The sequence below is a fragment of the Hipposideros armiger genome, unplaced genomic scaffold (genome assembly GCF_001890085.2).
Source record: "Hipposideros armiger isolate ML-2016 unplaced genomic scaffold, ASM189008v1 scaffold_262, whole genome shotgun sequence".
NCBI classification, from domain to species: Eukaryota; Metazoa; Chordata; class Mammalia; order Chiroptera; family Hipposideridae; genus Hipposideros; species Hipposideros armiger.
In genome coordinates this window covers 12,097-28,175 of record NW_017731612.1, presented here as the reverse complement: position 1 = coordinate 28,175, position 16,079 = coordinate 12,097, and the positions used below count along the sequence as shown (strand labels likewise).

The window sequence follows — 16,079 nt, the reverse complement described above, 5'->3', positions numbered from 1 at the left end:
GTCCCAAGCCAGCTCTTAACCAACGCGCCACTCGGCCGGCCCCCAGTAATTATTTCTTGAACATCCACTTTCACATAGTACGTGCAAAATGGAAAATTACATGTAAAAAAAAGCTTTAGATGTAAGGTTTCACATAACAAGTATCAAATACCATTAAGTCTAGGCCAAAGTTAAGTTAATTAGCTTAAAGACAAAAATCACCTGCCCCGCAGAGCCAAGAAACTGGAGGAAGTTTGAGGAAACTTCAAACTTATGAATCAAACAGATTCCTTTAGTAGAAACCAAACGTGATCATTTCACGCATCAATAAATAAATAACTAAAAACATTTTTTCACCTAAGAAATGTCTTATTTTCTATTCTACATATACAGTTTAAAATCCATATTTAAGGAAAGAGTGAAAAAAATAATTTTTATTTGTACTAGTCAGATAAAGTGGTTTTCAGTATGACTTTAAGTGGTCTTTTCCCTCATAACAGGGATGACATGGAGTGCAGAGTGTCAGTGACGAGTGGTGGGAAATGGGGCTTGGTGGGGCAGCATCATTAGGTCTATACTTTAAGTTAAAGGCAGCATTTATATATATACTTTTGGATGTTCATTTCTGTCAAAAAAAGAGTGGGAAAACAAAACACTGTACAGATATCCCAGGAGTGCAAATCCAGGCTCCAACAGTGAGTGGCTTTCTCAGAATTACTTCACTTTCCTAAGCCTCAGTTTTCTAATCCATAAAATGGATTTACATGATCGCCTTTTTTTTTATACCAATAATTTCCTCTTAAATTATAATGTATTTGGGTCGGCCAAGTGGAGTGTTCACCCGTTAATAGTTGGCTTGGGATGCCAGCTCTGAGCAGCAAGGCCCTGGTTCGGATCCCACATGAGGGCCAGTGACACAGCACCCTTTACAGCTAAGATGGTGAACAACAGCTCGACCTGGAGCTGGGCTGCCGTGAATTGCCGGCAACGGCGTAGGCCGCAGTGGGGCTGCAGTGGCTGCCATAAGCTACCGTGAGTGGCTGACAGCCGGCGTGAGCTGTTGTGAGCCACTGTGAGCGGCCGTCCTCAGGCCGGCAACCGACCTGCCTCACCTGAGAAGAGCACAATAATACCAACATGGGCCAGTGAAGCAACGTCCTCCACAACTAGACTGAAGAACAAAAGGACAGCAACTTGTCTGTTCCCCTTCCCTGATTCCCCAGAGCTGTTCCCTCCCCCAATTCCCCAATAAAATCTTTAATAAAAGAAGAAAAGAAAAAGGCTTTCATTAATTAAATGTTGACTATATGCTAGATATTGTGTTAAGCACTTTACATTCATCATGTCATTTAATCTTCATTTATTACAGTAAGCATTGTTAGTTAATTTCAAAGCCTGTGTTCTTAACTATAGCGCTCAATGACTTTGTCATTAATTTGGTTTTATTGTCAGCAACAACTTAAGTGAAGAATGTATTAATAAAATTTAAAAAGCAATTCATGGGGGTTATCCTAGTAGAAATTTTTAGATATAACTTTCTGGGCATTTTTAAAAACTACATAAGAATACACGGAAAGATGGTTAATATTAGGACAACCCAAAAGAAGACAGAGTAAAAACTGAGAAGCTGATTTTTCCTGGCCACTTTTGGCTGGCCTTCCCTAGCTATCAAGCAGAGCCAGCCACAGCAGTGCAAACCCATGGAAAGGTAAATTTATTAAGTATACATCTCAAGATGCATACAACCAAAAGGGAAATAATATTTGGATAGCACATGGTGGTCTGTGAATGGAGCTGTACTAAATGAAAGAGCAAATGAACACCAGTAAGTCTTCCTCCCACTGCTCTTCTCTGTCTCCTCCAGCTCGTTACCTGACCTAAATATCAGGGGAAAGAACTTCCTTACCTGGGCTAAGTGAATCAATGAGCTTTTCACGCCCATCTGCCCGGCGTTCTCTGTTACAAATACAGACACGAGGAAGTACTCCTCTGTCCAGTTCCTTTTGCCTATATTTAGGACCACATCCTTTTCTACCCTGCATTACCCCTTTTCTGTTTTCACCCTGTCTCAGGAACATTTAATCTTTCCCTCTCAATTAGCTCCTCCTTATTAATCTTTATAAATGCTTAGATCTTTTCCCCAGCTCTACTGTGTTGTTTCTCCTCCTTCATAACTAAACTGCTTGAAATAATTGGCTCTGCTTGTTTCTATTTCTTCATCTTTGGTAAGAACGGTGAAGGGGCTGACATTTTATCCGACCTGCAAGTTAACAAGTTAGTTGGCCTGCCACAGTTTCATGGATGCTGGCAGAAGACACGAGGCTCCTGGGTCACAGATGAAGGACTCTGTTTCTCAGGCCACAGGAAACATTCATTAATTTCAAAAGCCCTAACATTTATCAATTATTTTTTATGTGCTGGGCAGTGTTTTAAGTACTTTGTTATACAAAACATAAAGGAAACTGAGAAAGAGAGATTACATAATTTAGTCACAAACACCTAGTAACTGGTGGGATAAAGGCACACGTCATTCTGCGCTGAAGCCCACGTTCTAAAACCCTACACTGTCCACTTCCTTAGAAATCTAAAATCAGTCTTGTAATCATTCACATACTATTTGTTTTACTATGTTATCTTTTAATAGCAGTTCAGTTATACTTGTCTGGATTCATTTATATTCTGCAAAAATAATATTTAAAAATAGTTTTGTGGTGTTTACCTTTGCCGCACTGCACAGGATAGCACCTGGTCTCAACTGTGATATAATTTGACCATGATTTAAAATTTTTCTTTTTAAAAATATAAAAACCAAACCAACCGTTAATTCTTAATCCACCACTGTTCTCCAGGAGTAAAGAAAAGCAACATAAGTTGGCATAAAGACTAAACACACAGAGCAGTTCAGAGGCAGATTTTTTTGTTTCATTTTTCTAATTATATCCAGTTAAGACAGAGAAATGTATCTTACTTGGACAGAAAATTACCACCTTTACCCCCCTGAAATTTTCTTGCCTTCGTAGTAAGAACAAGGAACTTCTAACATAGTAGAATGGGCTCCAATGATCATGGAAAGGCTACCTTTATAAATAACAGAATTTAGACTGAATATAATAATTATGGAGGGACAAACACAAGAGGAAGAACAATGATGACGACAAGTTGAAAGTCAGTTTCAGAGGGATGTTAGATGCCACCCCACTTAACCTCTCAAAAGACCTTTTTTGAAAAAAGATCTTGTTACTTTCTTTTAAAAAGGTAAGAGTCTCACATTTGAAATGCACTCTGTGCTAACTACATGAAAATGGATATTAAGGGGGAATGATTTGGAACAATAAATTGAGTAACAGATGGACAGTTATTGAGAGGTGACTGAAAGAATTTGAGTTTGGAAGGGGTACCAACAACTCTGAGACCTGAATGTATAACAAGGCAGCTGACCACAATTTCACCCACACCAAGCAAGGGGTGGGGAGAACTGTGACTCTGAATTCATAGCTGAAATGGTAAACTGTGGGTTCTAAACTGCAACGATAAAGTAAAAGCCAAAAGGGCTAAAATTTTAGGATAGTAGTTTTAAATTTGTACTTAGGCCAAGGAACTATGAAAGTTTGAAAATTCTATTTATTTATGCTATTAGATATCTTTTCCATATTATATTTGAAGAGTTAAAGATGAGCATGGCTGCTATGTCTAACAGAACTATGCGAATATGTGAATCACCCTTGTTAGAATTCAGTTGCCTTTAAAATTAACTTTTACCATTAAGTTCTTACTACGATCTGTAATGGGATTTGGTCTTGGAAAAGGTTAACAGTACTTATGAGTCTGACAATTTTTCAAAAGGCTAGACAAATGCCACTCACTTGACAGTTAGGAGTTGTTGGTTGTGTTCTGTACAACCACAGCTTCTCGCCGCACACACTGCGCTTTCACTGAAATCCAGTGTCGTGGCTCATCTATTTCTTTGCAGTTCTGAAATAACCGCTGTAGTGTAATTCTATTAAATGCAATGCCTGATAAGTTATCCGTCAACCATTTTAATTAAAAAAGTGTAGTTGGTTTTCATTATTTATGACACTAAAGAATCTGTAGGAATTTAGTTTTGCAGATAAAGAAAAATGTATGTGTGTTTATGACATTTCTTATGGAAGAAACTCTTTGAAAACAGTATATCTACGTAAAGCCACCTTATTTTATAACACAGCACACTGGCTGTTTTAATTTTAGGGGAATGGTGATATAGCAAAAGTGAGTACAAGTTTTCTGCCTACTGTAAAAAAGTGCATAGTTACATTCTAAAGGTAGGATCCACTGCTCTCAGCATGTTTTGCGTTTTATGCAGGATGTGTTCTACCCAGTGCATGGCAAGCCTGCAAAGATCTGACTGGTTTGCAAGACTGACAGCTGCTTACTTCCAGGAAACCACACTGGTTCTTGGTGTGTCACGTCCTCCCAGAGCAACACTAATCTTTGATCACTGATCTCCAACGACAATAATTCACAGTCCTTGAATTACAGAACAGTCTGGCTTGTGACATAAACCCTTCAGTTAATTTAGCTCAAATCAATAACTAATAATTGCATACCTATCACGAGCAAGCTAAGTGCTGTGGGAACACAAAGTACATAATCCACACTTCCTGACATTAACATATAAGGAAATATATGTACTCAAATCACCATATTAAAACAGGGCTGCACTCTCCCTTACTAATTACAATGACCTGTGCTTTTATAAAAGATTCCATTTTCTTCTTATCTGTCTGAGCATTACTTCTCAGCTCAGGCAACTCTTCAGATTTCTGTGCTGCAGATTCAAAATTCCCATATAGGTGTCTCACAGGAACCTCACACTACATGCCCTTTACCAAGTTCGCAGTCACCTGCCCTACATCGGTCCTCCGCCAGGTCCCCGCCCCAGTGAATGGCGTGACCCAGGAAGGCATGCAAGGAGCCTGCAAGGCATCGTGGGTGTGTTCGCCTCCTCCCTCGTCTCTGGCCCCCCTTTTGGCTCATGGCCCTCGGGGTTCGTGTCGGAATTGCTCAGGGACTTATCTGTAGGCCGTTTCCTCATACTCTACAATCTCTCCCGATAAAGATGTCATGTATTCTAATGATTTCATTAATGCTTATATGGTTTCTATACTGAAGACTCTCACTTTTTAAATCACACCCTGACCAAGAGTCAATTATTAGTGAAATATTTTTAATCTCTTGAGAAATAAATCTCTGTAATTTTAATTTAATTTTCCCATTTTTAAAGGGAATCTCCCCATTTTTATTTGATTCTTAGCTATTTGTTCAATAACCCTATTAAACACACACATTCCAAGCATTTGCTCCTCAGGAAAATGCCACAAGGTGGGTATTATTAGACTGTAGAGGTCAAGTGGCTTCCCAGGATTAGACCACTAGGCAGAATCTGAGCGCAGGAGTCTTCTGACTAAAATCTGAGCTCTTTCCAATGCTGTGCTGCAAACCTCTAGATCACTTCCTTAGTGCAAAGAAGCTGAAACAGGCATTAAAAGAAAGCAAAACATGTAAACAGATTCATTATGAGGCGTGATTGTACGGTCCTCTTTAAGAAAGAAACATCATATCATCACACCTTTTAAAAGATGAAAGTTGTTAACTGAAGTAAGTCTATAATTAATTTACATCTTCCACTCATCTTTCCACAAAGGATTTGAATTTGCTTACAGTAGGAAGAAATGAAAAAAAAAAATAGAGAGAGAACTGGAAGGGGGTAAGGCTGAGAAAAAATTGAGACTTGAGAGTGGGGAAAGATATGTTACCACAGTCACTAAGAATGAGCTTCAAATGTGGCTGTCCCCTCCTCAAGACTCAAAGCAACGGGGGTGGGGGACACACCCGAATCAGTCCTCCTCACTTCCTTTACATCTCGGCTGAGACAGCGCCTCAGTGATCCAGCCCCTCCATGAACACCTTATGTAAACAGCAACCCTACCCCATAACCACACTCCCTATTCACTCTTCCTGCATTTTTCCCCCCATAGAATTCATTTAAAAGCTTAAATTAAATGTGACTCTACACTCCCACGAAACTCTTGAGTAGACAAAGTTGTCTCTGACACCAATAACCACTTAACACACAGATAAAATACGCTAGGATGATATGAGTGAGCAGTTAGGATTTGAGCCCTCAGTAGAAAGTAGACACAGATATGGGAACCCTTGGAGTAGCAATGTCGTTCTCACTAAAATTTGTTTTTCAGTAGTTATCTTAGTATCAGGTTAACTTCGGTTACATAATAACAGGGAGAACTTCAAATATAAACCAACCCTTTATTTTTACAAGTGTATAAATCATGTGCCTGCATGTGCACACTGAATGTGTGGATGCAATGTTACTATGGAGATTAGATTGAGCATTTCCTAGCAGCATGAGACATTGTAAAGGGAAAGATCCTCCTCAAATTAATCTACTCTGGGTAGCAAATTGTAGAAATTTCTTTGTTATTATAAGGAAATTAATAATAAGCAAAAAAAATTACGGGTTATCTCCTTGGAAAACAGCATTGTTCAGTCTTCATGGCTTTTGAGCTAGCTCTTTTACAGGTCTGTAAATTACAGATAACCGATAACAAGGAAATTAATTCTTAACTATGGATATGCAAACACATTCTGTCCCAGTGGAGGTTCAACTAGTCCTTCTCTTTGACGATGGAAAAAGCCAATAAGTTTCCTGTCCATTTGTAAGTTCATTTCAACATGTCTTTTCTCCATATCGATTTTTGCTCCTTTGATTTCTCCTTTAAATCAGCTATAACACTTGCTTGGTTTCCTCATTAATGGGAGTTAGATAAAATCCTTAACATGTCTGCATGTTACATTTAACAAGCGCTACAATCTGACCTCTTTCTGAAAATTATCCTTTAACATTGCCATTATGGAAATGGCTGATCAGAACTTTAACTTAGGTCAACTCTGGGTTCCATTCATTATCTTTCCTCTGCTCAGCCTCAAGAAAAATTAAAAACAAAGTTTCAAATTTAGACCAATTATATAAATTAATAACAGTATCCCACGAGCCTATGTTTGTTAGTCTTTCACTTTCTTGATACTGTGGTTTTTAAATATAGCAGGTCAGGGAACACAACCCTGCCTCAATTCTTACACAAGCCTTGCAGCGTGCTTCAGCTCAAAGCACAGCTCACACCACTAGTTTCTTTGCTGTAGATTCTGAAAATGGAGACTGACCCTGGAAAGCACAAAGTCCCCTCTCTTCAAAACTAATGTCGTCTAGATAGTTCCCCTGGGAAGCCACACTGCTTCAGCAAAAGTATCAACTGAGTTTTTACCAGCAGTATCGTTTGGATAGAAGTTTTTACAGACTCTCTACGACCTCAGAGATGCCAAAAAAGAATAGTCTGAAGCATGTGCCACATAATGTGGTCTCTGCTCTCATGGAAATTATGTTTCAGTCTGAGCTGTGAGGAGGCGACTGGGAAATGGCAAAGAGTTAACATGATAACAAACAAATAAATAATGCAATGTCAAACAGTGTGAGAGCTATGAGAAAAATAAAACAGAGCAGTGGGTGGGTTGGTGGTTCTTTCTATGGAGTAGGCAGAGCTGGAGCTTGGAGAGCTAACAGTTAAGGTGATGATACAAGGCCTGCCAAGGAAAGTCCGGGCAGAGGCTGGGAGACAGAGCCGAGCAGGCTGGGTGGGTGCAATGATCTTGACTGTGACCCACAGTAAGAAATATATTGTTTCTCTTGTCCCAGACTTATCAAGTTCCATGAAACGACCCTCATCCCGAGTGTGGTGCGTTCTATTTCTCCCATACCCTACTCTCTCCTGATCATACTCCACTAAATTGATTTCATGGCCCAACAACACTAGCTGGATTGTCAAGAGCTCAGACTTGAAGTACGGGTTGGATCTCAAATCTGCAATTTACTAACTGTGACACTTGCAGTGTGTTACCTAACCTCCTTCCGCTGTAGTGTTTATATCCTTAAAGTGGGGGCAATAAAAGGATCTGCTCATGAGGTTTGATACCAGATTTCCCTCCAGAAGGATAGAAGCTTCTAATTTCAGTATATTCTTATTTCATACACTGTTTCTCCAAACCCACGCTATTCATATTTTTAATCTTTAACAACTTGATAGGTGAAAAATCACTAATAGTGTTAATTTCCATTTCTTTTATTTGTAGTGAGGCCGGACATGTTTTCCTGCTTAATGGATACTCAATGTACTTGCAGTTTCATTTCCTATAAAATGGATACAATTAATATGCTTAATAGAAGAATTTACTAACTAGAAAAAGCTTCACTAAGAGCATTGTAGATTATATAATTTATAATATGTTTATTATTATATCTATAAATTGTGTCATTTATAATTAAACATAAAGTCATAGTACCCATTTACACTTATCTTCACTAAAACATATTGAACAAATAAAGGAATAAAATATTTTTGAGGAGGTGGATAAAAATCAATGAGATCAACTGTTTCTTGAATTAGTCTTTGAAATTATTATAAGCTGAAAAATACTAAAATTTGTACTCATTTTCATTTTAACCAACAATATTCATTATTTTAAACCATAGTTGCAAACAGAGACAGATGAAACCACCAAGTAATCAAAAAGATATACACAATTTCAGCCATATCTTTCAAACATATTAAAAGAGTTGCTTATTTTAGTAGAAGAAAATAGATACATAATGAAAAAATAAATTAATTAAAGTAGAGAAGGGCTGTGCATGGATTAATGTCAAATAACACTAAGTCACGAAGAGGAGTTGTGTTTAAATCAAGCTGCAAGTTAAAAAATTCTACATTTTCAACTTTTCCTAAAATCTGTTTTTTTTTAAAGAAAGTGGCGACATTACTGAGTACCTTGTACATACATGCCAGTATGCCACCATAAGATGGAATAGCTTTCCTATTGAAAGTAGCCATAATTAAACATCAGTCCTTAAAAATGACTTTCTCAATTCTCAACTTGTGGCAGTGACAACATGTTCTGTTATTACCTCTGAAAACCAGGGAGTAAGGAATTCTGAATACAATGAGACTTATGAAATTCCCTGGTCATGGGAAATCAAACTTGAATTCCCTGCCTTTGTAGAAGGCCTGTATATGTTCAAGTAAAATTTTGACCAAGAGGATAAAAAATAAAAATCAGTGTTTTCAGATTAATTGAAAGAGGGAACAACAAAAAAAAAACCCTCAAACAAAAATTATATCAAAGAGAATATAGTTGAAACCACAAATACATGTAATTTTCTTAACGCTATGTTTAGATGTTAAATATTAATAATTTTAGCTTTCATTTTTCATAAAGTTCAAAACAGTCACACCGAGCTGCCTCTTAGAACTCTGATAAACTGTAAGGAAACAGCAACGACAAACAGCCCATCGTTTCCTCTTCCTCTGCCAATAGAAGGCATAGCTGCTAATGAGGTTAAATGGGAAAAACACACAAAAAACATGAGACATGGGAGAAAATTAGATCAAAAAGCATCTTATCAATCAAGTTAATTAGAAATTCAATTTAGTTTCTCTGCTCAAATAAAACTAGTTTGTCTTATCAATTTCCTTAAATACACACACACACACACACACACACACACACAAATGAATATATAATCCACTTTATGAACCAAAACATGGCTAGTAGGGACTCAAGGTTTCTGAGGGTGTGTGTTGCTACTGCAAGATAAGATTGCGACTCCAGAGAAGACAGAAAGTGAAGATAGTGTGGCTAAGGCTTAAAGAACGTGTGAATAAAGATACAGAGCTTCCACTTAGGCTGCGAAGGGCAAAGTTAGCATCATAACACTGTTAGTTTTCCCTGTAACAGTGCTTTACCACTTCTCTTGACTACGAAATTGAGAATAACTTGTACAGAGATGGTGGCCATTCTTTTTTTCAATCAAGGATCAGTGTCCCAAAACAACAACAACAAAAGATCAACGGAGGATCTACACAATAAGCAACATAACTAAGGTCTGTGGGTAAATTTTTTTGAAGAGAAATAACAATTAGGAAATCTTAACACTGTATTCAGTAAATAATATTTATTCTAGAAATCTGAAAATTACATTTACTAAAAATACAGTTGCATGATGTGATTAGTCAATAGGAATGAGAAAGGAACCAGAGAAAAAGATAGGCGGGAAGGTGAGAGGGTGAAACAGGGTGCTAATATTCACTGGGGACCTACTATGTGCTAGGCATTTTATATACAAAATGTCACTGAATCCTAATAAGAACTTTAAGGAGTGAGTAGCACTATACCCATTACAATGAGTAAAATGAATCCACGAGGGATGAAATAATTAAGACAACAATGCTAATAAAGTAGTAAAGCCAGGATTAGAACTTAGAACTGTCATACTCCAAAACCTTTTTCAGTGATCTTTAATGCTCTGTTTCTGCAAAGAGGAGGAAGTGGGAAGAGAGGATGGATGGAGAAAATGAGAAAGTGGCTGAGATGGTTAGGGAAGAATAAAAGACAATGGGAGAATGGGACGCTCAATAGGAAAAGAGAGAAAAGAGATGGTTTGTAGGAAAGAGTGGCAGAAAAAGAATGTGAGAATGTGAGAGCAAAATAAAGTCGCATATCAAGAGCAGCTGGCGACAGACATACAAGGTCAGCTGAGAGTGCAGGCTTCAATGAACAATTTTTACCTATTCATTGGAATATTTATCATCAGAGTGATTATTCTTGAGAACTTAAAGCACTGTAACCCTAAAACATTTTGAGCAGGGTTTCTCAATTTTGGCACTATTAACAATTTGGGCCAGATAATGCTTTGTGGCACAGGACTGTTCTGTGCATCACAGGGTGCTTAGCAGTGTCCCCAGACTCTCCCTATTAGATGCCAGTGGAACCTCCTAGTCCTAACAATCAAAATGTCCCAGACTTTGCCAAATGCCCCTGTGGGCAAAACTTGCCCCACTTGAGAACCACTGATTTAGAGATTCCACTCAGAATAATGATTTAAAAAAGAACAAAAGATGCCTATCACATGCAAATATCTTCAGAGTTACTCTAGTGACTGGATGTCCTTGGGAACACGAAGAGATTAATTTTAGGCACAAATTCATCTAAACTCATAGCACTTGATCCAGTATTGCTTGTAAATTGTTTTGAAAAGACGTGAAAGGAAGTGGGTATAAACGAGTTTTTCGTTTTGAACTACACAATCTAAGGGAGGGCAGCAGTTTTGTCAGACTGTTCTCCCATCATGTGGGCAGGTTCTTTGTATACATGAAAAATCATTGGCTTTGGAGTTAGGACTCCTGGGTTCTGATCTGCTCTCTAGTACCAGTTAGTTGTAGGACCTAATGCAAATCACTTGGCCTGGGGAATAACTGTTGGCTTCTCACATCTTACCAAGAGCTCAAATATACCCTCTAGGGCAGCGGTTCTCAACCTGTGGGTCGCGACCCCTTTGGGGGTCAAATGACCCTTTCACAGGGGTCGCCTAAGACCATCGGAAAACAAAAAGATACTTACATTACGATTCATAACAGTAGCAAAATTACAGTTATAGAGTAGCAACGAAAATAATTTTATGGTTCGGGGTCACCACAACATGAGGAACTGTATTAAGGAGCTGTGGCATTAGGAAGGTTGAGAACCGCTGCTCTAGGGAAACAGCTAAATAACTTCCTTATACAAATCATTACTGATAGATACTATGGCTTATTTATCCTCTGGTCCCTTGTACTCAAAGGGTGGGGCATGGGCACAGCATCAGCGCCACCAGGAAGCTTGTTGGAGACACAAAATCTTAGGTCTGGCCCCAGACCATTTAACAAGACACCACTAACTCGTCTGTGCATTGAAGCTGAGGAACACTTTTCTATTCCACTTTCCTCCAAGGGTGACTTTCTGACTGCAGAGCCTAGAAAGCCTAAAAACGCCATGTCTCAGATTTCTTTTCAGTTAGTGTTCTGGTTGGAAATTAGGCCCCAAAGCTAAGATTCACACACTACTCCTGTGCCAGGGACCGCTCTAAGCACTTCACATAGACTATTAACTCACGTAATCCTCCCAACGATCCTATAGGGTGAATACAACTCCTATTCCCTTTATACAGATGAAGAAACTGAAACCTGAGGGGTTATGTAACGTGCCTAAAGTTACAGTTAATAAGTTGCAGAGTTAGGATTCATTCCAGGACTTGAATTTGTATTGTTAATCGTAGTTTTAATGCTAGCTCAAAGAGGAAGCGTAAGGTCTTCCTCCACTGCCATTTTTTAAACAGATGATCTCGTGGAACACATTTTAGTAAATGCTGTTTACAGAGGTTCCTACATTTATTTACTTAAATATCTGTGAGCCATCATTGATCTGAAAGAGCCAGGCACTGCAAAAGGCAAGAAACAGAAATGAAGCATTACCACTTGGAAGGAAGCAAAATCAACCTTAAATCTAAGAGACACTGGTATTTATCAGTATTAGAAATAATAAAAAAATTCAAAAAGTTAGTTAGTTAAAAACTAAATATATAAGAACCAATAGCTAGAAACCAATAGCAAAAACACGATGTGGAAAAAAAAAATCTCACAATGTATTAGCTTAAGGAAGACTTTATTATTTATAACTACTGCAAAGGATTGTAAAGCCAGGGAGAAAGTGGATTATTCAATGATTAGGGCGGGGGAAAAGATTAGCTCCATACCTTACATAATATTAGGTTGTCGGAAAAGTCATGACGCATTTTTGCAATGAAAAACAGAAAACATATGTCATGACTTTTCCGACAACCTAATACATAGTCATTCGAAAGAGATTAAGTACGTAGGGTGAAAAAACCAAAGCCATAAAAACACACACTCAAAGGAAAATGTTGGTGGATAGTTAACTGATTGTAGGATTAGAAATAATGTTCTAAACAAATATATAGATATTTGTGTGTGTGTGTGTGTGTGTGTGAAATTATCAAAAAAATCCCTTTGGCTAATAAAAATTTAAAGCATTTCTAAATCAAAAACATCATAAACAAAATTATAAAATATTAATAAGTAGCAAGCAGGGAAAGTATCTATAATCACTGTGAAATAGGGATAAATATCTTCTAGTAATATCAGAAAAAATGGTCAAAGAACATGATTTTTTTTAAATTACAAATGTTCAATATGTATATGAATGCCTTTATAAACCTCTCCAGAAAAATCTTACATAATCAGATAACTTTTGCCTATTAAATTGGCAAAGATTAATCTATGAATGCTACCGTGCACTGCTGGCATGGGTGGTTTCCAGTCGGCACTTTACATACCAATGCTGGAATATACATTGGTGCACCCTTTCTTGAATGCAGTTCTTGAAGATGTTCAAGGTATTTCAAAGATTCTGACTCCTTGACCTAGTCCTTTTACTTCTAGGAATCTATTCCAAGGTAGAACTGTGAGGATTTCTAAGCAAAGATTTTCATTACAGCATCATTTATAAAAGAAAATTTAAAGCAACTTAAATGTGCTGTACTGGGAGAATGGACTAGTAGGCAGCCCTAACAATAATTTTTACAAAGAATTTTTGATAATGCAGGCAAATGATACCACAAGTATAGAAAACAAGATACCAAATATTACATTAATGCATGTTAAAAACATATCTCTATGTATATATGTATATACATATATACATAGAGATATATGAATGCAGTAATACCAAATGTTTGATATTTTGTAACAAAATATTACTTGATGTGGGATTCTAAATGCTTTTGTTTTCCTTTGCAGATCTTTCTATATTTCTACATTTTCTAAAGTACACATTACTTTTATAATCATAAACACAGACCTTAAATCTAAAGCTAAGGATTCTGAAGTCAATCTAAGGATAATGGGACCTCTCCATGCTCTAGGTAAGCAGGGCCATCCTAGGTTATTCAGGCTGTGAGCTGCTGCCACTCACACGACAGACAGGTAACTGAAGGACTGCAGGTGTTCAGCCTTCCAGCTATGCAGCAGGCCACAGACTCACTTCCATCAAGCTACCTGGCATTCAGTTCCGACAGTGACTGGAGCACCTCCTGACACACGATTACTGACACACACGTAGGACAGCCCTGTCCCTTCAGTTCCCTGGGCTTTTGCCATCTCCCCTGTGTACCTCTGAGAGGACTGACTCCTACTTCTAACTTGACACAGTTCCTTTATCTAGAGGACTTTGTCTATCGTTCTAGGCCTCCTTTCCTAGGATACTTGATTTTAACCAGGACTCCTCTGTCAATCATTCTACCTGGAAAGGCTCTGGCCAAAAGCACAGAGTTTTCTCTCCGATCATCTAAGTATCATCTAAGGACAAACTGTAAAATTCGATGCTTCCACATAGTGAGCAAAACTACTGCTGACAATGTCTCCATTATTAAGAAAACAAGTGTATCAATACCAGTATTTCAGTATTACATAAAATAAATAACAAAATATAGACACATTTTGACCTGGCATCATAATAACCATGAGCCAATGATAGAGTCATTTTCGTAGAGTCAAAGCTGATGTAAGAGCCTTCTCAGTCGAGAGAAGGGCGTGAGCCTTTCAGACAGGAGAGGAGAGAAAATTAGCGAAGGAAAGGGGGTTAGTGGAGGAGCCTGCAGCCTGGGGAAGAAACCTGCTTCACCAAATTATCAGGTACGGGCGAAACTCTGTGAAGCAGTGGCACTAGAAAGGGACTTAGTCCAGAATGGCAGTGACTGACAAAAGTCACGGGAGGAGCAAGTGTCAGGTGCCTTCCGCAGCTGTTGCATTTGAGGAGCCTGGACTGCTCCTGCCACCCGCCTCCACTTCACTCTGAGTCTGAGACTCTGGAAGCCCAGTGAGCAAGCTGCTAAGTACAATAGAAAGCACAGCAGGAAGATGGCCTCTGCCTCATTTCCAGCTAATTAGTTTTGGTTATGTTGTTTATAATATTGTTTCTACTGAAAAGTTCATTTTAAGTTTTAAATAACTAGTTTACGGACCCAAGTCTTCAAAAACATTCCATTTGTAATTTGGAGTTTATGTGTCTTTAAAACAACAAAACAAAAACACACCATCCCCCTAAATGAAAACTAAATATAACAACTACTTAGGATATGTTTTGTAGTTGTGATTTCATTTACTTCTCCCTCAAACACATTTTATCTGTAGTTATCTCTAACATTATGGCAGGCAGTGCACAACAAATTTACGTTACATTTGCAGGAATTGGAAAAAAGCTAGAAAACAATCCTTTGTGATATTACCAAGAAATGACTTATCTCAAAAGCTTGCTTCTTACACCAATGGGTTGGGTTGCACCAATTTTGTTTATTTGGGGCCTCTTGAAAAGAAGTTCTTTAGTTCTGATACAGGAAGAAATGCATGTCTCAGGTGTAATTTTCAATTATTGTGTATGTAAATAAATGCGATAAAAATACAATGATAATATTTTCATAGGATTACAGAAAAATTAATTTCCATGACATGCAATGAAAGAAGTAGATACCCAAAGCGATATCTGTTTCCTGGGATATACGTTTCATTCTTATTTTTTCCTTTTCATCCTGTTTCTTTGTACCACAAGCAATTTTGGTAAGAGCAGAGCTACTGATGATGCCAAGTCCACAGAGGTTCACATGAAGTATTTTACATGCTTCCCTACAGGCATGTGAAAATTCACCTTGGGAACCTCAAAGGCAACCCCCACATCCCATCACCAAGGCAGTTCCTGTTGCCTGTTTTCTTCACTTTTTCCAGCTGAACAAGTAAAGTAAGAGGAAAGTAAGCCCTTTAGCTACTGAGTCATGGTACAGTTACCCGGAAAAAAAACACCAAGAAGGGAATCTGGAAGACCTTGTGCCTATCAATGATTTCCTTCAGTCGCTGTCTCTTATATTGTCATAAGGATGACAAATTACACTTCCCATGGCCAGCAGACCTAACGCAAAGGCATTGTTTCTGCGCACCACACTGTTATTTGTTTCCTAAATAAAAGGTCGAAATGCTACAGAAAGTTATACTGTAGCTATCAATGTCTTTAGTGATGATATTGGAGTTTGCGAAATATGACAGGAAGGACAGGTGCAAGAGGATAACAGAGGGGAGAGGTATCCATGGACTGTCCCAACAGGACAGGCT

At 38.1% G+C, this 16,079-nt stretch overlaps 1 protein-coding gene across 1 annotated transcript in view; it reads right to left on the bottom strand.

The window, feature by feature from the left end:
• FAM241A (family with sequence similarity 241 member A) overlaps nucleotides 1–15,345 on the bottom strand; it is a gene marked incomplete at its 5' end in the record, with an annotated part of 17,594 nt that extends 2,249 nt beyond the window's left edge. The window contains one exon of the mRNA XM_019656531.1: nucleotides 15,241–15,345. Within this exon, the coding sequence (XP_019512076.1) occupies nucleotides 15,241–15,345 (105 nt within the window). The remainder of the gene's footprint in view (nucleotides 1–15,240) is intronic.
• Nucleotides 15,346–16,079: the final 734 nt, after the last annotated feature.